Source organism: Carettochelys insculpta, chromosome 2 (genome assembly GCF_033958435.1).
Source record: "Carettochelys insculpta isolate YL-2023 chromosome 2, ASM3395843v1, whole genome shotgun sequence".
In the NCBI taxonomy this organism is placed as follows: domain Eukaryota; kingdom Metazoa; phylum Chordata; order Testudines; family Carettochelyidae; genus Carettochelys; species Carettochelys insculpta.
In genome coordinates this window covers 151,138,751-151,163,045 of record NC_134138.1, presented here as the reverse complement: position 1 = coordinate 151,163,045, position 24,295 = coordinate 151,138,751, and the positions used below count along the sequence as shown (strand labels likewise).

General features: G+C 51.6%; 1 protein-coding gene across 1 annotated transcript in view; it reads right to left on the bottom strand.

Moving 5' to 3' along the window:
• Positions 1 to 578: 578 nt before the first annotated feature.
• The window catches only part of ANKRD33B (ankyrin repeat domain 33B), a 92,786-nt gene continuing 69,069 nt past the window's right edge, over positions 579 to 24,295 (bottom strand). The window contains exons 3-4 of the mRNA XM_074985961.1: positions 20,317 to 20,457; positions 579 to 1,429 (exon numbers count right to left, since the gene is read on the bottom strand). Of these exons, the coding sequence (XP_074842062.1) occupies positions 579 to 1,429; positions 20,317 to 20,457 (992 nt within the window). The remainder of the gene's footprint in view (positions 1,430 to 20,316; positions 20,458 to 24,295) is intronic.

Sequence of the window (24,295 nt, the reverse complement as noted above, 5' to 3'; positions counted from 1 at the left end):
TTCACAAAATAAAAGCAATAGTGTTAAGAATGGCATTAATTCTGACTGTATATAGGTAGTGTTTGATACCTTTGATGTCTTAAACTCTGGCTTTCAGAATTAAAATGTTAATCATAAAGTGCTTACTATATTAAAAAATATCTGCATTATATATACCCCAGGAGTCGTTACCTTCCACCTTCCGTACCAAGATTGTGGCATGCCTTAAACTCTTTGTGGTTTTCATTATTTTTACAAAGCGTTGTAATTCATATGGTCATACAGAAGTAGAAGGGAGAGTAGCTAGTGTCAAAAGCAGAAGCCCTTAATTTTATCCAATATAAAATGACCACAAAACATGGTCCTTTCATGTCTATGTGCAGTGATGGCTGTTTCTCAGCTGTTAATCTTGTGCAGGAAAAAAGCCCACCACAAGCTTCTGCTAGCGGGCAAACAAAGATTTTCCTCTCACTCCTCTAGGTACAGCCAGTGACTGTCCATGTATTATGTCAGCACCATAGGGCCATTATTCAGTTTAGTAGCCCCTAGTTTGATGTGTTAACCGTGGAACCTCTGACATCACCCTCCCCAGCCTTGAATCAAGTTCTGTTTTTCTGGTGAGATTCCAACCTCAGTTTCTGAGCCTCTGCCGCTTTCCTCTTCTCCTCCTCTTCTGCCTTCTTCCGCTCCTCCTTCAGCTCCTTGTATCTCCACTTGGGAACCTGCAGGTAAGTGCCATCTTTAGCACTACTCTTCCTCCTTACTCTCTCAGGTTGGTAGGTGGGCGGAGGAGCCTTGTTGACACGGACTTTGGGGATGACAAATCCTGGTCTCACACTGCTCCTCCTCAGCAGGTGCAGTGGCAGGAGGCTGCCTTTCCTTGTGACCACAGTGTGCATGTGAGCAACGGTGAGGCTGAAGGGCTGCAGACTAGCCCTCCGGTCCTTCTTTTGGGGAATGAACATGACTCTGGAGTTCTGAAATAATTTCTCATAGCTGCTAACGTGGTGTTTGCCCTGAGATCGGATCTCCTGGGCTCTCTGCTTCCGAAGGATTTCCTGTACAGCCAGTCTACGCTTCCCCACGCAGGGTGGACTCCCTGGGCACACAGTCCTGCAAGATGTGGCAATGAAGGGGCTGCTTAAACTTGTAGTCATTCTAACCATGTGGTCAAGGACACCATCTTCTTCAGGGCCACAGGAATTCCTGAATGACATCGCTGACCTCACGCACTCCGAGACCCTCTGCAAACAGCTTTTTGGTTCTGCAGCCTTGGCAACAAATTCCTTCAGCTTTGGCCATTCTGCTTTATACTGGTCGCAAAACTGCTCAGGGCATGGTCTGTCCATCAGGCTCTGCATGAGAAAGGCTGCTTCTGATCTGCCTGTGTAACAAGCCCATTCCCGGGGCGTCATTCCACGGCTTGGGTCAGTGGAGTGAACATCTGCCCCTAAAGGAGAGAAAGGAAAAATATTTGCATACATTGCTTATACAGCACACAGCTCAACTCCTACTGCTGTAATCTAAGCTGAAGGAAGCACGGATCCTGTAGAGATAAATAGTATGCAGTTATCACGGAGAGGCTGCCATGTTAGTCTGTATCTTCCCAAAACAAAACAGCACTCCTGTAGCACTTTAAAGACTAAAAATAATTTATTATGTGATGAGCTTTTGCGGGGGAGACCCACTTCTTCAGATCTGGAATTAGTGCTGAAAATGAACTGGCATGATGAATATGTAACAGAGAGATAGAAAACAAAAAACAAAACAAAACAAAAATAAAAATAAAAACTGACATCAGCTGGGGCAGTGGCTGACATCAGCTGAGGTAGGGGGCAGAGTGTAGGGAGGAAAATACTGCAAGTGCCTGTTAAGTGACTTGCCTGAGTTCACTATGAATATCAAAGATGGGAAAGCTGTCTTTGTAACACTATGGCCGCAATTTTGAAGTGCCGCAGCCGCCCGCTGAATATGCATTTCAGCGCTTCATTAGTAAACTTCGAAATGGCCATTTGCGTGGCCATTTCGAAGTTTGGGGCTAGTGTTGACGTAGCCTATCTCTATTAAGACCAAGGTGCAAAGTGTCGAATTTGAGAATAAATTCCAATTCAGATGTCTCCCATTATTATTATGTAACTGAAGAGTGTATCCTAATGCACACACACACAAGGAGGAACACTAATTCCAGAATTTCCCAATTTCTGAGTGCTTGGCTTTGCAACCTTACTGTTTTCAATGTTGTTTACTGGTGTATAATTTTCTATATTTAAAAAGAGAACACTAAAAAACCCACAAAAATATCACACGATCCAAATTCTACCATATGGAACCATACTGACCCCTCTCCCCCATGGGTCACAAATAGGACTGAAACCTTTAGATCCACAGCACAGACCTCTGACCACTTGAGCTAATAGGGTAACTGGTAGCAATAGCAAACTATTATCTTCTATAATTCAGGGGTCAGCAACCTTTCCAAGGCAGAGTGGCGAAATTTGACTTTTGACCTCTATGTATGGTCCAAGTGCTGGTAATATTTTTTAAAGTCACTCATAGTCCTACTTACAACAGCTTCATTAATAAATCAATTAAAAGGCAGAGCTTTACCATGCAGGTGGTGGTTGGTAGCATTAGCTGGTCTTTTGTTAATCCAAAGGCAACATGGCTTTGAGCAAGCTCCCAGCTGTCTGGGGGAGGAGGGGTGAGGCTGAGCTCCTGCCTTGCATGCCCATGAAAATGGGCTCATGTTCCACTCTTGACAAGCATGCCTTGGGTTGCTGACCCCTGCTCTACATAGACCAGTGATTACTGAATAATGAGGCATGCAGCAATGGAAGAACCCCCTTCTGTCTCTGGAGTAAATGTCTACCGTACGTCGGTGTAGCTGCAATTGTGCCACTGGATCATTTCTGGTGCAGCCATACCCTGCGTGATAGAGAGGATGGTGGTGCTGTGCACTGTGATAGATAAAGAGGAATTAGAGAAAGGACTTGGTCGATAGATCAGAAGCTCCGTTTTAGATACGTTAAGTTTCTGCTGGTGGTCAGTGCCTCAAGGAGGCATCAGAAAGATGGGCCATAGTGGGATTAGAATGGAGGGAGACAGGTTACAAACAGAGACTGATCTTGGGGGAATCCAATTAAAAGTAACTGTTAAAGCTACATGTCCAGAGAAGATCCTCAGAGACCAAGTATACAGACAGAAGGGGAGGGGACCAAAATGGAACTCTGTGGGACCCCACTGAAAAAGGAGAGGAAAGGAAGAAAAGGAACACCCCCCCTCCAAACAAGACAATACAGAAGCAGTCAGAGAAACATGAGCAGGATAAAGACAGCATTGTGAAAGCTAAGAAAGGGCAGGATTTCAAGAGGAATCTGTTCAACAATATCAGATGCTATCAAGAAGTCAACAAGAATATGACAGCATAGAGGCCATGATGTTGGACCCAGGTCTACTCTCCACCTGTCCCTCACCCTGTCTTTGGACCCCTTCTATTCTCTTCCCCTACAGCAGCTCCTGTTCCTTCACATTTCCTCTTCTCAGCTGGTCCCCATAACCTGGCTGTCCCTGTGCTTCCAACCATTCCTCAATCCTTCCCCTCTGTAAGTCTCCCTGGGAATATGGGAAATGGCATATTAGGAGTTTGTTTGGAGTTTGTTCTACGACAATATTTGAACAGTGAATCCAGTATGGGAATAATTGAATCATAACAGACTAGAACTGGAACGGTCCTCAAGAAGTCATGAAGTCCAGGCCCCACCTATAGCAGGACCAAGCACCATTTAGATTATCCCTGACAGGGGTTTATCTACCCTAGTTTTAAAAATCTCCAATGATGGACACTCCACAATCTCCCTAGTCAGTTTATTCCAGTGTTTAATCACCCTGACAGTTAGGATGTTTTTCCTACTGTCCAAACTAACCCTCCCATGCTGCAATCTAAGCCCACTGCTTCATGTCCTATCATCAGAGGTTAAGGAGAATAATTTTTCTCCCTCCTTATAACAACCTTTTATTCATTTGAAAGCTATTGTCATGCCCCCTCTCTGCTCTCTCTTTTCCAGTCTAAACCGACCCATTTCTTACACGCTTGCCCCATAGGCTTATGTTTTCTAGGCCTTTAATTATGTTTGTTGCTCTTTTTTCTGGACCTTCTTCAATTTGTCCACATCATTCATGAAATGCAGTGCTCAGAACTGGACACGATACTCCAGCTGACGTCTAATGAGCACAGAGTGCTGTGTCCTATGTAATAAATATAGGACAGCCACGCGCTTAAACTGGCCCTAGTTTTTGAGAGCAAAATTGCTGATAGCCAATCCCGCACAGGCACACACCATAAACCTGCACACACACCAAACCAAAACAACAGTAATTCCAGGCAGATGGTCCAGCAAGACCCCATGCTCATGGTGGAGGCTATTCTGATATATTACGATTAACCAGTCTGTGAGGCTGTCAAGGCTGTTCTCCACTCTGGTATTTCTAGAGAAGCTGATGGAGGCCAGCAAGAGACTTTAAAAATACCTTGTCACCAAAGGCTTGTTTTAAAAGTCCCCAAGGTCACAGATTCCCTGGCCTTGGATTAGTATTGCTGCCACCACCCAAAGGCAACCCCCCTCTTGGGAACCCAAGAAGGTATATGTGAGAATTCCTTCCTGTGGGGTATCCTCAAGATCTTTTATCCTCCCTCTGAAGAGAGCCTGAAAAACTGTAATTTCTCGTTGCAGTACGGCTTACAATCACAGGCATGTGCACACAGAACCTCCTCCCTTCTAGGACATGGGAATCACATCATGGTCTTAAAAGGATGCTTTTTATTAACAAAACAAAGGGAACACACTTGATTAAACATTACTAGGTATCTAGATGTTACAGAGCAACTTATAAAAAGATTAAAACACAGGGAATTGCTTCCCTAGGATTCAGTTTGGAAAGTTATAGTGTAAGGGGGTAGTTACATGTATGCAGGACAGAGAAGTCTAACAAACCCCAAAATAAAGAAAAGTGCCTGATCAGCTCTGACTAAACATTCTCTGCTCTACTCACATATCTGTTGTTCCAAGATTTAGTCCTGCCCTAGGCATGGATGTCACTGCATTCTCCATGTCCAGGTTCCTGGCTTAATTCATGTCCTCCAGGCTCTCCTCTAGTCACACACTAACAACAGGAACAGGAATGTCACTGCTTCCACTTCAAAAACTCAGACTATTTTCACTACCTCTCCTGGATGCCTGCCAGCTCACTTCTGGCTTCCCAAGTATTCCTGGGAACTTTCTAGGACCTACTGTCTATAGTTTTAACTCGTACAGGCAAGACTTTTAGGGTTAGGTCACAAGAGTTGACAACTGCGAAAAGACTTTAGCTAACTGAATGACTGGATCGCCCAGAAATGGTTTTTACCCCTACAGTCATCACAGAAGCCATCTTCACTTGGATTTGTTTGCAAACAGGCAATACAAAGCCAAGTGTGTTTGCCTCCAGATATAGGATCATGGAAGAGTTATCTCTAAACCACAGAACGTACGTTGTGTTTCTTCTTCAGATACGTCTGTCCAAACCAATCAGAGATCATTTACAAGGGTCCATTGAGCTCACCATTCTTGGTGCCTCTTTCCTCTGATTTCAGATTATATCAATACGAACCGACACATTTTCATGTCTTGTGGGAGTTATAGCTCACAAACTGAACCTACCAAATACAGAGATCCTAATCTTTGAGCAGTATACCCAATGCTGATTTTTGTGTCTCTGATCATGAAATTTTGTGTGACACAATATCTTCTTAAAGATGCTGCTGACTTCCTTTGCAAATCCAGAAACATTCCTTAACAAGTTCCTCATTCAACAGTATTTCTAGAGCCTTTACCGATTGGTCAGACATGAATATTCAAACCCTTTTTTCAAAGATTACAACAGTCTTATTGAACTATTTATCATTCAGATTTAAGACAAGCCTAACAAGTCTGCCTTTAGAAAGCGTGTGCACTGCCCTTAGTCCTCATTTTCCTGAGATTAAATCATGTCCCAAATCCTGTTTTTCAAGCAACTAATTTGAGTAGCTATGTCACATTGGGGTATTAATATTCTATTCAATTAATGAGGTTTCATTTCTCATGAGATTGTTATCCACAAAACTGACATCACTGCAGCCATGTTTCTGCTAGGCCGCCAAAGCATCAGAGTTCAATTACTCAGAATCTCAGGCCCTTAAATAAAAAAATGCCCAGGGTACTGTGATTTTTTTCCCTGTATTTCTCCTTTATCCTATCTGATTAGTGACTGTATGGAAAAAAATGATGGGCTTCTTCTCAAGAAGAAGAAGCAGGATCTAAAGTTCTGGTGAAATATTAATCTCTTTTAAAAAAAAATGCCAGCCCCACTAACTAACATTGGGACTTTAATTAAATGGAATCCTCAAGGAAAACTGCACCTATTTTACTCAGTTCAGTAATCAGAAAGTACTAGCATAAGTAGAACTCTAGCCAGATAACTCTGAAGCTCTCTGTCAGGCCGTTCTTTCATAGTGTATTATTTAAGGTCCAGATTCTGTTTTCAGTTATATTAGTGTAAATCCACAGCAGTGCCAATGATGTCATGGGAGTGATATTGGTGTAAGCAAGAGCACTGTCTGGTCCTCCACTTTTAATCCCAATTGGCACTTCTGCACTGTCTTCTGCTGAGAAGTGATACTATTTGTGACCTGGGCAGTGTGACAGCCCAATGGAAGTAACAGCAGAAAAGTAATTAACGTCCTTTAATATTCATTTTACACTCCCAAATGTGCATTTCCATCTTTAAAGAGTAAACTTTATGGTCAAGACTGTCCACAGTGACTAGTGACCACGGCTGCCTCAGAATTTTGATTTCTAAACTGCACACTCTGACTTCAGAAAACAGCCTCTCTGAAAATCAGGCTCCAATCAATCATCACATTTTTCTCTGTTGGTTCCTCATGCAATGGTAATACCCAGCACAACAGCAGATTGGAAACTTGGTTAGTCTCCAATGCTGAGCTCTTGCATTGCCAGTGTCACAAGCAACTAATGATAACACTAACACATGTACGTAGTAAACACCTTCTGGTCACAGTTTACAGGAAAAATTACTCAATAGCACTTTGATCATCCTTATTATAAGGTTCACTGTCACAGGATCCTTCATGAGGAACCTGGGCACCTGGAATGATTACCTGCTACCCAGTTGGGCTTAAGGGAAGGCAATTAAGCCTTATAAAGAGGGAGACAGCTGCAGGTGTGGTATGGCAGATGCCTGTAAACATAGCATGGCATGTGGGTCCTGCAGGGCCCTGAGTCAGCAGGAAAGCCTGTGGAGAAGGCCATACTCCAGCCAACAGGTGCCAGGAAGGGAGGAAAACAGACCTTCGGAGAGGAAGACTGTACCCATCTTGGAACTGAAGCAGAAAAGTGTTTGAACTCTGAAGCGAAACCCCCCCCCCCCACCGCAGCTCCACCTCAGGGAAGAGGGGCTGGTCCCATCTGGATACTTGTCTAATTTTACAACAGGCTACACAAAAAACACTGGTGAAAATGAGCACAAACTAAAATTTCATACAGATAAGTTGTTTATACTGCTCTATACATTATATACTGAAATGTAAGTACACTATTTATACATCAATGAAATTATTTTATAATGACACTTCCTGTAAAAATGAGAAAATAATCAATTTTCAGTAATCGTGTGCTGTGACACTTATATTTTTATGCCTGACTTTGTAAGAAGTAGTTTGTAAATGAGGTGAAACGGGGGGTACTCAAATCATGCTCCTGAAAGGGGTACAGTAGTCAGGAAAGATTGAGACCCACTGGTCTAAAGTATTCTGTACAGGGGATTTCACTGGCATCAGAAACTTCACCTGCAGTGGATTAGTGACAAATTCTCTTTCTCACACAAAGGTGCACAGAGAGGACATGCCAGCATACCAACAACATCCTCTGAAGCAGTGATACCACTTTAGTCCTATGGGGCAGAGAGAAAAGGAAAAGTGATGATGATAAAGCAAACAATGGAACATCACAGAATCCCTGGCTTTGAAGAATGCCATTACAAAACTGTTTGCAGTTGTTTTCTGATGACTTACTTGCCTACTATTCAGTATGACTAGCAAGCTTCAGGATTTATAATGCACTACATCTGAGCATAGCTGGACCTGCCCCTCTAGAAAAATCTCACAATGCTGGAATTAATGCTGTAAATGCATTCCAGTGTATGTGGGGAGGGGAGTTCTAGAGGAAGACCTCAAGACGTCCTGGCTTTCAAATATTTGAAGATTTTGATGTTCCTTTAACATAAGCTACAGTAAAACTATTCTTAAAAAACTCTTGTTAGAAAGTATGGAAATGTAGAGTTGAAGAACCAAATCACTAGCTTTCCCTTGTACTCTTGCACCCCTATTAAATTCATGACATAAGGTTATTCTTACAGTGGGGTGGCCATAATTTTTAATGGGGGGGCACACCAAGAATTTAGTGTGTAGTCAAGGGCTGTACTCTTCCTTGATATTAATGGAGCAGGTGTGGAGCCTGGGATGTAGATTGGGTGCAGAAGAGTCCTTGGGGTAAGAGACTGGGATGGAAGAGAGGGTGTGGGATCTTAAAGGGAGTTTGGGTGAAGAAAGGGGTGCAGGGCCTGGGAGGGGGTCTGGGGGTAGAAGAGGATTCTGAGCTGGAGGAGGGCTATAGGTGGGGGATATCGGGTCTGAGAGGAGTTGGTGACCTGGGGCAGGGATGCAGGAGGGGGTGCAGGGATAGGATTGGGGTACACAGTCTGGAAAGGGGTTGTGACCCAGAGGAGATGTGTAGCAGGTGATGCAAGGGGTTTGGGTTACATGGGGTATGGGATACAGGAGGGGGTGTAGAGGGTTGAGGGAGGAGGGGCTGGAGGTGCCAGAGGCAGGCTCCGGCCAGCAGGCCCTTACCTGCAGGTGCCTTAGCCAGAGTCCTTGCCTTCCATACCTCTGCACATGCTCAGAGCAGCTGCAGAGGCCATGTGTGCTGCTCTGAACTGAATACTGAGCACTGGGGGGAGAGATACTTCCCAAGCCACCAGTCCTATTGACCTACCAACGGGAGTTGCTGGGGGTGGGGCAGCATGAGAAGCTTCTCCACTGCCTCCCCTCCCTCACAGGAGTTGAGCTTTAAGACATATAAAAGGGTAGGAACAGAAACTGTGTAGTCTCTTTTTCTGTACTTATGCATGTACAGTGTACAAGTGCACATTTTTCAATCCTATTCTCGTTTTTTGCCTCACAAAGATTCAGTCAGTGCCATGAACTACACTGTGTATAACTCAACAGATTGGGATTTTGACTCGCACCACGTCAATAGTTTGATTTCCATCCCAGGAGGGGAAAAATTCACCTAGAAACTTTCTGTTTTTCTTTTCTTTTCCTATTTTTTCAGGGCTCTGGAACTCTGGGCTTAACTGAGTTCAAATTTGGGTCATGCACCCAACCTGCATATTCTTGAGGCAGACCAAATTTCAACAAAATGTGACTACATACGTTGATTTCAGAGGATTTAGATGCATCCATCTTTAAATAGATATCAGTGCAACCTGATCTATCGTAGTGCTGCTAGACCAAAATAAGAATAGCCAATGAACAAATTAAATAAGTCTTGTAATAAATACATCATGCCTCAAAATCCATGCAGAATGCAGTTATTCCAATTTGCCATGTGTAACTAAGCAGCTACAGCAATATCTTTTCTTCTTTTCATCACTTGACGCCAGTGTAATAGGATCATCAAGCAAAGTGCTTCCTCCTTCTCACGAATACACATTGTAGGGCCAGAGGCGTCACAACAAATATGACAAACATTCTATAAATTGTGCTTAGTGGCGCTAAATTATACGTACTTAATACACACAAAGGACGCAGGGATTTTATTTTATATAGTTTCACTAGTGATCCACTGTATAATGACTGATCACAGAGTAACACTGTCAACTTAGGGTATGTTTACACAGTCTACATGAGCTGGCTGTAGACTCAAGTTTTCAGGACTCAGGCTATGCGGTTATTTCACTGCTGTGTAAGCCTCCAGGCTCAGACTGTAGCTGAGGCTGCAGGACTCCGTGGGATCACAAGATCCCAAAGCCCGAGCTCCAGTCCCAACTTGGAAGTCTTCATGACAATGAAACAATCCTGTGGTCCTACAAGACCAAGTCAGCTACCAGAAGGCAGCTGTGGGTCTATCTTTGCTGGATAGACATACCCTAAGAGGAAGTTGTATCTAATATGCACAGCTTATAGGCTACGTCTACACTAGAGAGCTCTGTAGACAAAATGGGGGATTTGTAGACAAAACCTGCAGAATGTCTATGCATAAAATGCATTTTTTTGACAGAAGCTGTCAGCAAAAACGCTGTGTAGAAGCTCTGGGGGTTCTTTTGTTGACAGAGCGGATGAAAAGATTGATCCGTTTTTATGGGTAGATGCGATGTGTCAACAGACGTTTTGTCAGAACCTCTCTTTCCATAGTAATTTCTGTAGACAGATGTGTCTAGTGTAGATGTAGCCATTGTGTCTTATTAATTTAACATTAGGTGGCTTATATAATTCTGGATGTAAACATATTGATAAGATTACATTTTAATACTATATCAGATTCATCCTATTTGAGCTGTGTGAAGTTTTTGTAACAAAAGTCAATATCACATCAAAACTACTGAGCTTTCTGATGTACCTATTGGATGCCGGGGGAGTGGGCAGGCGTAGCCTGCCCACGGCTACAAGGCCCCTCTCACGATGAGAGGGGACCCATTAAAAACAGCCCAGTTCCAAGTAAATACGGGGGACAACAAAAGAAAAACCAGGAACGGGAGTGAGGGTCAAAAGTTTAAAATGAGGGAGCCAGAGGGGGACACCGAGCAGAGGACCCCGGACAGCGCCCACCGTTCCTCAAAGGCATCCAGGGAGTTGGTGGACGCCGCCCAGAGGAACTCTGCTCGGATTCGTGAGCGGAGGGAGGAACGGAAGTAGGCCCCACAGTCGCAGGTCACCCCCCTGCCAGCCTCCTCTCCCTGGTTTTGTAAATGGCCATTTTGGCTGTGGCCAGGAGGAGGCTGACGAGGAGGTCCCGTGACTTTGTGGGGCCACGGATAGGGTGTGAGAGGATGAGAAGGTGTGGGGAGAAGTGCAGCCAGAACCTTAAGAGGAGGTTCTGGAGGAGCCGGAAGAGGGGCTGCAGCCTGACGCACTCGATGTAGATGTGAGCCAGGTTCTCCCTCATGCCGCAAAAGGTACAGGTGTCCGGGATGGGGTTGAACCGCGCCAGGTACACACCCGTGCTCACCGCTCCGTGGAGGATTCTCCAGCTGATGTCCCCGGCGGGCCGCGGGACCAAGGTGGAGTAGAGGCCGGCCCACCGGGGCTCCCCACCCTCCGATGACGGCAAGAGGTCCCGCCATTTGTGATCGGGGCGGGACACGAGGGTGGGGAAGTGGAGCATGTGAAGCACGAGCGCGTACAGAAGGTGTCGAGGCGCGGTTCGGAAGGGGACCGGCTGGAAAGTGTGCACCCAGCTGAGGTGATGTGGGGGAGGGGGGCGGGCAGGATCGCGAAGCCGGGGGCCCACAAAGAGGTCCAGAGGGCTAGGAGTGGGAGGGGGGCGGGGTGCACCCTCTCGCAGGACCCGGCCGAGGTAACTGTGAGCGGTGGAGGGCAGGGCAGCCTTCACCTCCCGGAGTACGAGACGGGGGGAGCGTAGGTTGGAGAGCCCCATGCGCCGGGCGAGCGCCGGGGCCTCCATCCAGTCCCCCCGCTCGTAGTCCAGGAGGTCTCCGACCCTGGTGATTCCACCTAGGACCAGCCCCCAGCGCACCGTGCGAGACTCCGCCGCCTGCACACGAAGGTGGGGGTTGTGTAGCAGGGGCTCTGCGAGGAGGTCTTCTCCCACGGTGGCCCCTAAGGACCTGGAGGCTGCGAGCAGCCGCCAAGTGCGGAGGAGGTCCTGGTAGAAGGCCGGCAGCTCCGAGAGGCCTCGCGGACGGTCTCTGCAGGATAAATAGAGGAGCTGCCGGTCGCATCGGAGCCCTTGGTAACGGCGGAGGAAAGCGTGCGCCAGCGTGCTCCACGCCGGACTATCTGCACTGTTGGTGTTGAGAAGCCTCTGCAGGGCCCGGAGGCGGAAGACATGGACCTGAGTGCGCGTGCAGGTCAGGCCCTGTCCCACCTCCTCCGGGGGGAGATGGAGCACCCCTGCAGGGACCCAGTGCAGTCCCGGCCAGAAGAACTCCAGGATTAACCTCTGGAGCTGGTCCAGGAACCCGGGGGGTGGGACTAGGGTGCTGAGACGGTGCCAGAGCATGGACAGGACTAGTTGGTTCAACACCAGCGCTCTCCCTCGGAGGGAGAGACACTGGAGTAGCCCTGTCCACCTCCGCAACCGCTCAGCGACCCTGCTCTCTAGGCCTTGCCAGTTTTCCGGCGGAGAGGGATGCGTGGTGGAGAGAAAGACGCCTAGATAGAGCAGCGGACCCGCGCTCCACCGGATGGCCTGAAGCACGGGTGGGAGGCGGCTCGTCTGCCATCCGGTCCCGACCACCAGGCCAGAGCTCTTGACCCAGTTGACCCGGGCAGAGGAGGCTGCCGAGTAGATAGCTTGGCAGGCCTCCAGACGCGCCAGGTCTCCCGGGTCCTGGACCACGAGGAGCACGTCGTCGGCGTACGCCGACAGGACTAGCCGCAGTCCTACCTCTGGAAGCGCCAACCCCGTCAACCTTCGCCGAAGGAGGCAGAGGAAGGGCTCGATGGCCAGAGCATACAGCTGTCCTGAGAGTGGGCAGCCTTGTCATACTCCCCGTCCGAAGCTGACCGGAGCGGTCAGGGTCCAGTTGAGCTTGACCATGCACTCCGAGGCAGCGTACAGCACCCGGAGAAACCCGACGAAGCGGGGTCCGAAGCCGAAGGCCTGCAGGGTGCCCAAGAGATACCCGTGGTCCACCCTGTCGAACGCCTTCTCCTGGTCCAGGGACAGGAGGGCGAACGACAGGCCGTCCCTACACCCAAGCTCTAAGAGATCCCGGACCAGGGACAAATTCTGCAAGATGGTGCGGCCCGGGACGGTGTAGGTCTGGTCGGGGTGGACCACGTCCTGCAGCACGGACCCCAAGCAACGGGAGATGGCTTTGGCAATGATCTTGTAGTCCGTGCTGAGGAGCGAGATGGGACGCCAGTTCTTGAGGTCGCGGGGGTCCCCCTTCTTGGGTAGCAGGCTGAGGACTGCACGCCTGCACGAGAGGGGGAGCACCCCGCTTTGCAGGGCCTCGGCCCAGACGCCGAGCAGGTCTGGGCCAAGGACGTCCCAAAACACGCGGGAAAACTCCACGGTCAGCCCGTCCATGCCCGGGGATTTATTGGTGGGCATGAGACGGAGGGCTTCCGAGAGCTCGGCCAGAGTGAGAGGAAGCTCCAGCCGGTCCCGGTTGCCCGTGCTGACCGACGGGAGTTGGTCCCAGAGCGCCCTGCGGGCGTCGGCGTCGGTCAGATCCGGGGAGAAAAGGGAGGCGTAGAAAGCGCAAGCCCTCTCGTGCATCTCCACCGGATCCGTAAGAGGGGTACCATCCTCCGCCAGAAGGCAGAGGATATGTTTTTGGGTGCCCCTCTTTTTCTCCAGGGCGTAGAAGAAGCGGGAGCCGCGGTCCATCTCCCGGAGGAGTTGGATTCGCGACCTCACCAAGGCCCCCTGTGCCCGATGGGCGTCGAGGGTCCTGAGCTCATCCCGCTTCTCCTGGTACGTGCCGCAGAGGGATGGATCTCCGGGGCTGGCGGCTAGACGCCTCTCCAGCTCAAGGACCTCCCGTTCCAGCTGCCCTATCAACGCATCCCGCCGCCGGCTGGCCCCCCGAGTATAGTCGTGGCAGAAGAGCCGTGCGCGCACCTTTCCCAGGTCCCACCACCGCCGTGCCGAGGGAAAGGCATGCTGCTGCTCGCGCCAGGCCAGCCAGAACTCCCGGAAGGACGCCACGAAGCCCACGTCCTCCAGCACGCTGTTGTTAAAATGCCAGTAGGCCGACCCCCGCTTCCCCGGCCAGAGGGAAGCCTTCACGGCCACCAGATGGTGGTCCGAGAAGGGGGCCGGCCGTACGCTGGAGGCGTGGGCCTGGGAGAGATGGTGCCGCGAGATGTAAATGCGGTCCAACCGGAAGTGTGCAGATTTATGGCCCACCACCCGGACGTAGGTGAAACCGGCGTCCTCGTCCAGGTGGTGGCTGCGCCAGACGTCCACCAGGGAGCGACGGTTAATGAGCTCCCTGAGGACGTCCGCAGCGGCCTGGCACTTCTCAGTCCCCGTGCGGTCCCGCTCCTCGAGGGTGCAGTTGAAATCCCCGCCAAGGACCAGGCACTCACGAGGATCGAAGGTGTCGAGGAAGGCCGCCGCCTGCCGGAAGAAGGGGGTTCTCTCCGGGCCGAGTGTCGGGGCGTAGATGTTGACAAGGTGAAGAGGCAGCCCCTCCACCCGCACCCGGAGATACAGCAGGCGGCCCTGCACGACCTCGACGCTCCCCAGCACCTCGGGCTGCAGGTCTGGGGAGAACAGGGTCGCTACCCCGGCCTGCTGGGCCGAGAGATGACTAAAGTGGACCCCGTCTCCCCACTCCAGCCGCCACTTGGCTTCAGCGGCCGGAGTAGTGTGGGTCTCCTGTAGAAAGGTGACCGAGTACCCGCCCTCTCGGAGGAAGGAGAGCACTCGGCACCTGCGGAGACCCGACCCGCAGCCCCTGACGTTTAGTGTGGCAAGGATGAACGGCGCCATTTGGAGGGCTGGGGAGGATCCTCGCCAGAGGGCGCGCCGGCGGTTCCCGTGGGGCCACGCAGCAAGCCGTGAGCCACGCCAAAGGTGACGAGGGTGTCACGGAAGCCACGGGCCCGTTGGTAGACCGCGGCGTCCCTCTTCCCGGTCCCCTTGCCCTCCCTCAGAAGGGCCCTCGCGGACTCCAGGGCAGAGTGAAAGTCTCCCCAGCGCTGGAGGGCGAGAGTAACCTTGTTCTTGGAGCCGCGAACGTCCTCCAAGAACTGGCGCATCTCGCCCGCCAGCGCGTGGGGTGCCGAGGTCTCGGGGTCTTGAGAACCCGTCGGCCTCACGTTCTTTTGGGCCCCCCGGCCAGAGAAGAGGTTGGGGTAGGGACTGGGGCCTGAGTTTGGGAAGGATGAGGGCTGGGAGAGGGCAGTGCAAGAGGGGCCTCCTGAGGGGTTACGACCTCGGGGGCAGGTATGAGTGGGCAGGGGTAAAAAGGAGGGGGAGGGATGGGGGCAGGGGAGGTAGAGATCAGTGGGGGAAGAGAGGGGTCATGGGGGGGAGGGAAAGGAGGGAGTGGGGGGGGAGGAGGAAGGGGAGGGTTTAGAGTGGGGGGGATTGCGGGTTCTGGAGCGGGGCATTGGCCGGGAAGGGGTAAGGCGGGTGTGGCAAGCAGTGAGGCCAAGGTGGGAGCAAGGGCGGAAACACGGGCCAAGGAGGTCTCCAGGAGGGGGGCTTCCTCAGGCAATGGCAGGGTAGAGGTTGAGGTGCCGGCACACTCAGCGGGAGGCGCCGGCAGGTCGGGGGAGAGGGTATCGGGGTTTTCAGTTGCGGGGAAGAAGGGGGGGGGGCAAGGGGAGCCCTAATTCCCCTGGGGCGTCCGGGGGCTGGCCGACCTCCTCCGGGGGGTCGTCCCTAGTTGAGGGAGGGGTTGCCCCTTGGGACAGCTCAGGGCAGAAGGAGGTGGCAATTGAGGGATCGCTGGTGGGAGGGGTGGGGGAAAGTGGGAGGGGTGGGGGAGAGTCCATAGGCGGCCCACAGGCCTCTAATAGCAGGCCTTCCATGTCCAGGGCCACTGGGGTGGGGCCCAGGGCCTCGACCTAATGCGAGAGGAGGGCGAGGCCGGGAGCCACCTCCTCCGGGCGCTCCATTACAGCCGCCTGGGTAGCGGCCGGAGGGGTGTCGGAGGAGGGCGTGGGCACAGGGAGGGCCATCTCGGCCTCTTTTGGCTCTGGTTCCGGGGCCGAAGGGGTGTTAATCTCCTCGGCCGCCGCGGCGGCAACCTCCGTCGCCCCCGGCAGGTGGTTGGTAGCTGGGGGTTCGGCGGGTGGAACGGGGCTGGCGGATCTCTTGGGTGCCTTGCGCGGCACCTCCACCCCGTCCTCTGGCGGGGTGGGGTGCCGGACGCACGCACCCCCTTTTTTCCTTTTCCCCCCCACCAATACCCAGCCCTCCGAGGAGGTGGGCTGGGCAGTAGAGGAGGAGGGGCCAGGGGATAGGGCCGACAAGGAGGGAGGGAGGGAGGAGGGGAGTGGGGCGGCGAGGGAGAGGGGCGACCCGCCCTGGGGTGGGCCCTCTTTTGGTCCTGCCGCCGCCCCTGCCTCCCTCTCCTCCACGGGCCCGGCTTTTGCGCCCGCTCGGGCGCCAGCGCCCGCTTCTTCTCTCCCAGCACCATGCTGCCGGGCGCCCTCCGACGCCCGAGCGGCAATGGATCCGTCCGGGCCTAAAAGAGGAGGGGCGGTCCCAGGGCCTGTCGCGGTCGGGGCGCCGCCGGTCTCATGGCTGACGCCCCCCGGGTCGGAGGAGGTCCTGGGCTCCTCTTCTTCATGCCGGGCCAGGGGGCAATCCCTCCGGACATGCCCCGCCGCCCGGCACCCAAAGCACCCGGCCTCCCCCAGGGTGTAGAAGACCCGGTACTGGGCCCCTTGATAGGGCACCAGTATAGTCCCCTCCTGGGCCACCCCGCCCTGTGCTGCCGGCGGCGGCAGTTGGACTCAGGCCTGCCGGCGGAATGAGACCACGTGCCGGAGGGCGGGGTCTTTGCAGCCTAGGGGGAGGGGACTCAGGACCGTCAAAGGCCGGCCCAGGGCGGTGAGGAAAGACAGAAGGGCGGTGTTGGGAAGGAAGGGCGGGACGGACGAGAACACCACCCACACGCCCAGGTCTTCCAGCGGCTCCAGGGGCACGTGCACGCCCCCAACCGCCAGGCCCCTCTCCACCGCCTCCTGGGCAGCGGCCTCCGAAGCCAGGAAGAAGACGATCTTCCCGAACATCCGGGAGGCCGCCACCACGGCCGCGGATCCCACCACCCGTGCCAACGCCCGCACGTAGGTTTCCATGTGGGGCGAGGCAGCCACCAGGAGGCAGCGGACCCCGTGCCTCCTGGTGAGCGCGGGGAAGGGGCCGCGACCGTCGGGGATGGTAGTCCTGGCGGAGGCGGAAGGAGCAGGGTGCGGGGCGGCGGCCGCCGCCTGGGCATACAACCTGGGGGCCAAGATGTCGGGGCCCCCAGGGGTGGTGGAGGGGGCAGGGGGAGGGGGAGAAGGGGAGGCTGCGGCGAGTGCTTGGGCAGCCGGGGGGAGAGTCCCCGCCGCGGGGGGTTTAGCCTTCCGGGCGGGGCTCTTGCCCTTCCTTTTCCCCTGGCCCTTCCTGCCCTTTTGGGGGGGTGGGTTCGGGGCCAGGTTGCTGGAGGACGCCGCGGCGGAGGTGGTGGGAGCCCCGGAGCCTGTGCCCGCGCCCTCAGCCGACATGGTGGCAGAGTCTTGGGCGGCCCTGGATGAGTGGGCCGCCGTTTCGGGGGTGGGAGGGGTGACAGTGGAAGACGAGGGGAGGAGGGGGTCACCGGATGACCCTCCGGCGGGTGTGGGGGTCATGGTGGTGGGTTTGTAAGATGGGGGAAGTTTGTTGGGCGTGGGGGCCTTTAAGAGAGAGTGGGGGAGGGGAGGAGAGTGGAGTGGAAGGAAGGGTGGAGGCGTGGCTGCCCCTCCCCCACCGGCCAGGCTGAGTACCCAGTCAGGTGGGGGAAGGGCAGAGCAAGGGCAGTGAGGTCAGGGGAAGGTGAAATCTAAGATGGCTGCTACTCCCAGCACAAGATGGTAAGATGGCTCCTTTTCTGCACTGGGATGTGGGGGATTAAAGTTTATGCGTGTGCAGTGTGGGGGGATGGGGCTCAGGCGCTTAGGTGAAGTGAAAATAAAAGCGGGGGAGGGGGCGTGGGCACAGCCAACCTGGGGGAAATGGGGGCGGGATGGGGGTGCCCACGTGCGCCTGAGGGGGTGGGGGCCCACAGCAGCTGCTGCGGAGCCTTCAGGAAACCAGGGGGAGAAGGAAGGGGCAGCTGGTTAGAAGGGGGCCTAGGTGGAGGAGGGGCCCCCAGCGGCGGGTGGGTGCGGGTGGGGGGGCAGTAAGGGAGGGAGTGGCTGCAGGGGTGGGGCAGGGGCACACCGTAACACCCCACCCCTGGCTATGCAGCCACCCTTCTGGAGCCCCGATGGAGAAGAAGGGCTCTGCCCAAACTCACCCGTCCCAGGCCACTCCACAGGAGGTCTGTGGAGGGGGCCCAACCGCCGCTTTAAGAAACCCCTTACCTTTCCTGGGGGGTGAGGATGCAGCAGCTGCTGGATGAGGAGGTGGGCTGCCCAAGTGGGGGGCAGCAGCAGTTCCCCCGCCCCAGAAGATGGAAGGAGGAGGGGACAGGGAGCTGCCTCCAGAGGCAGGAGAGCAAGCGAGCCTGCTCCCGTCTTTGCTTCTGTGGGGAATGGCGCAGAAGGAGAAGGCAGTGCTGCTGAAGGCTGGGAGGAATGTGTCTCCCAGAGGTCATCTGCATGGGAATGCAAAAGGTGTGCATGTGTGATACCTTTTCAGGCAAAGCCTAATGGGTGGCAAGTAAGCCATGAGATTTGGTCTATTGTAAACATGTAGTTGTAAAATCACAATTTAAGCTGACACTTAATGCGGGAGTTGTGAGATCTCACCAATGCTCTGGGTTGTTGTGGGGGACAGGGCAGTCGCCTTAGCTGTGTAAGACATTGATTACACAGGGCTCCCTGGTTTAAAGCATTGTGAGAGACAGGGGAGGGGTACTGGTTGAGCCAGCTTGCTGAGTGCCTTGGCCCTGCAGCTATAAGCCTGGTTTGACTAACCCTCCCCACCTGTTAAAAGATAGAGCTGGATCCTAGGGTGTTTGTGAAACCCCCCACTAGAGATACCAAGAGCTGAAATCACAGAGTGGCAGCTGAGGCCACACAGAGCTGAAATCAGTGGGTTCTGCCTTAGGGCAGTCCCAAGCAGTGGGGTTAGGACCGGTGGACAACAGCAGGACCAGCAGGCGGCTGGTAGGAGCGGCGGTAGATGACGGTGGGCGGCCGGTAGGAGCGGTGGCAGAAGATGGCGGTCGGCCGGTAGGAGCGGCGGTGGACGATGGCGACTGGCGAGCGGCTGGTAGGAGCGCTGGCGGACGACGGCGACTGGCAGATGGCTGGTGACAGCAAGGGGAGGCTACAGACAAGTGGACAGCTAGTATTGCCCTGGTGATGTATCTGTGGGCTTTGAGTTTGGGACTGCACCGCAGAGGGTACACCCTGTAACTGTGTGTGTGTGGAAAAGGGCCAAGAGCCCCAGCAAGAGACGGGGTTCTACTGCATATGGGGATGGTATCTGGGTAAAAGGGGTTTTGTCTCTTCTGTGCTGAGATATGCTGCATCTGTTGCTGTAACCTTGGGGTAGGTTACGGTCATTAAACAAGCCATTTCTATCTCAGACTCTGTGCTTGCGAGGGTGGGGGAGAACCGCCTTACAGGCACCCAGCACGGGGGTGAAACTGTCCCAGGCCACTGGGTGGGGGCTCGAGCCGGTTGGTTGTATCCTTGATAGGAAAACCCCACAAGAGTTGAACCCAGCCCTTCTGGCAGGCATCTGGCTTTAACAGAAGGGTTACACTTATAAAGTTAAAAATCCTCACAGGTTTTTAAAATCTTTTTAGTGGACCTAGGCCCAGTTTTGAAGCAGTGTACCTGACCCCATATTTTATCAAGATTAAAAAGAAAAAAGGACTGTATTCTACTCTTCTAATATTGTAAGACTAGATAGTCTCTTGAATAAAGCATAGCCATAGGAGATCTGTGTGTTTGTTCCTTAGTTTGTCTCAAGCTTGTCAAGCTTGCAGTGTGATCTTGAACAAGTCATTTTAATCTTGTATGCCTCAGTTTCCCCTTCTGAAAAATATAGATAATATTTATCTACTGTTCCTGGATGAGGCTAGTGTAAACAAACTCTGTTAATGGGTGTATTGGGACATAACTGAAAGAGCATGGGCTTGTACTTTCCTTTGAGATGCTCAGATGGAAATTTAATAGCCCTGTAAAGTAGGATTGCAAAAACAAAACTAAGAATGTTAAATAAATAAAACTGCTCACTTCTCTATTAACAAGACATTCAGGAACAGCCGCCATTTGCATTAAGAGCTCCACCATGCCACTCAGTAAAGTAAACATAGGAAAGGCCAGCTTTTCATTGATTTACTAATATCTTATTCATAGCAAAAAGTAATGATGAAGCAAAGAATTTCACACACCTGCCAACATTAAGGCTCTGACACATTCAGTTCGGCCTTGCATTGCAGATTTCATCAGAGCTGTGAATCCAAATATGTTCCTCTTCTCAATATCAAGACCAGGAAAATAGTTCAACAAGTAGTTTGTAATGGTGATATGTCCTACAAAAGAATAGAACAGGGAAGAAAAGAGTTATCACTACTGAAAAACTTTCAACTGAAAATTTTAATTGGCCACTAGCAGCTATCAAATGGACAAGCCTGGCCATATCCACTTCTGTGCACCTCTCTCACATCCTTTTTCATAGTCCACAGTCATCAGCATTTATGCTTTAGTGTCACAATGGGACTGGAGAATGGGACTAGGATCCTGGAATTCTTGGGTTCTAATCCCGCCTCTGGCATTGAGTCTGAGTGTGGCTTTCTGTTATATAAAAACAGATGCACAAACACCGCTACTTACCCATCTCAGGAGTTATTGTGGGAAACAGCGAAGAACCAGACTGTGGCATGCCAGGGAACCTATACTTGCTTATACCAGTTACCCATGCAGTGGACAGTAGCACAGAGGGGAGAGTAGCCTGTGAGGAGTGTCCCACCCAGTCCCATGCCCTATTCATCTTCGTTGGTAGGGATAGGAAATGGGCAGAGCTTTGAGTTTCCACCACTTTCAATGTACCGGCCTGCACATACGCACTAGGGGACGCAAGCCAAGACTGGAATGGGGGAAGCCAAAATACAGAATGTATCAAGGCGTGTGTTCGAACAGCGCAAAAACATCCTGCTCCATACACAGGGCTTGTGGGAAAACCAAAGTGACTCCTAAAACTATGGAAAATGGAAGGTGTGGTGCAAGTGTGAAGTTTTAAACTGTACACATGCATTTTCAAGGAACTGAATAAAATATTGCTGTGGAAATACACAGACAGCTAAGCTGGGTCCTTTTCTCTAAAATTGTGGATGTGATTAATTTCTGGTTACCCTCGGCAGTCAGAGCTGAAAATCTCAATAGAACTTTGGGTGGGTTTATATCAGACAAATTAATTATGTATGCTCTTTTTCCCAACTCTTTTTCACCATTTTCTTTCCCGGCCTGGCATTGAAGAGCTGCTGAGTGACTAATTAGCAACAGGCCAGTGGGGCGGTGTTACTGGGTTCACAGCAAAATGAATGGAACTGACATTCTGCTGTCGAGGTTTACTCTCCAAAAATGGCCATCACGGCCTTTCATTTCCTTCAGTTTGTGTGCCAGTGTCACTGGTGCCTGCAGGGATATGCAGAGCACTGGAAGCTTATCACTGGCTAAAATAAGAACTGTTACAGAATGAAGGCCAATTAAAACATCAAGCTTTTATAACAGGACCAACAAAAGATGACAAATATCTAGTGCCATTATGACTCATTCAAAACAGTTTTCCCTCCACTTGTCATTTATTTGATGATGGTTTGTATAATAATGCAGTCTGTCAGGCAGCTGCAATAATCACAACTTAACCACTGTGAGCTGTAAAAAGTGTTCTGCCATCACACTCTGCAGTCGGGTTGGACAGTCTGTGATGCATGGCTGTCAAGTACATCCAGACATGTTACTGAACCAGACTATAATTTACACATAGCAATTTTAAAAAGAAATCTGCCTCAGAACATCTGGGGCAGTTTTCATCAGCACCAACACAGTCCTACACTATTTCTGGAAGGCAGAAAAAACAAATTTGTACCAGTTAAGTGGTTTTAGATATATCAGCAGTCCTAGTGTAACAAATGTTTACAGTCAAAACAAAAAGCAGTCAAGTAGCACTTTAAAGACTAGCAAAATAGTTTGTTAGGTGAGCTTTTGTGGGACAGACCCACTTCTTCAGACCATAGCCAGACCAGAACAGACTCAATATTTTGTTTACAGTCTTACCCTTGTCTGCAGTTTGCCAAATCCCACCAATCCTTTGTATAACCAGAAACTTCCTGGCAACTCAAACAATTCCACAGATTACTTAAAACAGGAGCTTAACCTGGGCAAGAATCAGAGAAATTGAAGACCAAATGCATAATTGCCCAGCTCCTTGTGTTATCATTTAACTCAGTACAAATGAGTGCAACCTATGTGTAAAAATACTAAATTAGAATGGGTTTACCCTCATTTTTAACTGGGCCCATAAAATGAACAAATGCCCCAATTCTGCTCATATTGCAGTCAAAGGCAAAGCTCCTATTGACTTCAATGGGAGCAGAATCAAGCCACAAATAAGGACAATGAAGACACGTAACACTAATAGAACGCCAGTGCGCAGCAGGTTCTCAGGAACAGCCCCACAACGTTCAGTTCCTCTTGATGTGTAAGTATCCCGCTGAGTACCCCAAAGGCTTCAGTGTAACAGACAGGGCCATCCTGAAGGAAGGGTCAACCCCTGCCCAGTGTCCCAGGTGCAGGGCTGGAGGCAACTGCCACTGTGCTGTAGGCCTCTCCTACCTTCTGAACTCACCACACAGGCAGCGGGAGCGACAGCCTGCTCTGCCCTCCCAGCCCACTGCACCTCGCTTCTCCATAGGTGGCGGAAACTGGAGAGGTGCTCGGCATCCCGCTCCCATGGAGAAGCCAGGTGCTGGGCTGGTAGAGCAGCGGGGTGCGCTGCAGCAGGCTGCTGTTTCTGCTGCCTGGGGGATGAGTGTGGGGAAAGGAAAAAGAACCCCAGCTTCCTCCACCAACCAACCCTGAGCCCCAGGTAACTCCTCGTCCCTCCTGTTCATAGGATGGTTGGGGTGGCCGCTGTGGAGCTCCCAGAAGCACAGGGCCTGGGCTGCCCCACAGAGTTCTATGGATGGGACAGCTCTGGTCGGAGAAACTCTTCTTTTCAACCATTGAAATCTAGCCCAGTGGTTCCTAACCTTTTCAATAACACAGCACACTTCAATGAGACAAACAAGCCCACGGCACACCCACTTCTTTCAGCTGAACAGATTGCTCATAAACCTCCCATTTACTTACCTTTACTATGGTTACAATCATACTAGAGAGGTCTGCCACATAACTGTGCACACAACAAGCTAAACAAATATCAAATGCAGTAATGTTCCAAATCTACCACAGAATACACCATCTTAGACAGTGAGAACAGACACACTTTCAAAATCTGCTCAACACCATGTGAGGGATGTTGAGTAAATGAGTAACCACTGAAAGCCAGCTCCCCTCCCTGCTAGCCCTTTGGAACCAGGAGGCAGCATTTAAACTGCATCCCATCTCCAAAGAGGCTCTGGCCCTCCCTCCACCTTGCCGCAGCAGGGAGAGAGGCTGGACTTCCCACCAGCTTGTTTGGGACAGGAAGCAGCTTTTCAGCTGCCTCTTGGTGCAAACGGAGCCTTGTGGGGTCAGCATTTCTGCTCACAGTGGCTCTGCAAAGAATCACCAGAGAGGAGAAACTGGTGAACCCCGCATCAGCTGGGACTCAGGCAGCCTTGCTGCTTGAGCCCCGGCTGGCACGGGGTTGCCAGTCCGCTCCCTCTCCGCACACACGCACAGTGGCTCTGCAAAGAGCCACAGTGAGGGGAAATTTGCAAAATTTCAGGGCACACTCGGACAGTTCTCTTGGCACACCAGTGTGGTGCAGCACACTGGTCAAAAACCACTGATCTAGAGAACATCTGAATAGCGAAGATATTTAAAACAATAGCGTTATATACAAATACATGGTCTTTAAAACATCTGCAAAGATCTGAACTGTGCATGGACAGGTGACTTGCTCAGGTGACTCCAAACTCCATTTTGAGATACACTTTTCCACAGAAGGAACAATGAGACTCCTTTCACATGGCAAAGAATACATAACGGGCCCTGGAATGCCTCTGTTTTGTCTTCTCTCCTGTTTCTTATCTCTGGAGGATCTTTTATTACAAACTGAAGCTCTAAACAAAGGACTGATCAACTCATCCCAAGGGCAGATATACTCCAGAGACTTGTCTTAAGCCAGCAGTTTATTCCATCACTGCTACAAGTCTGAACCAAAAA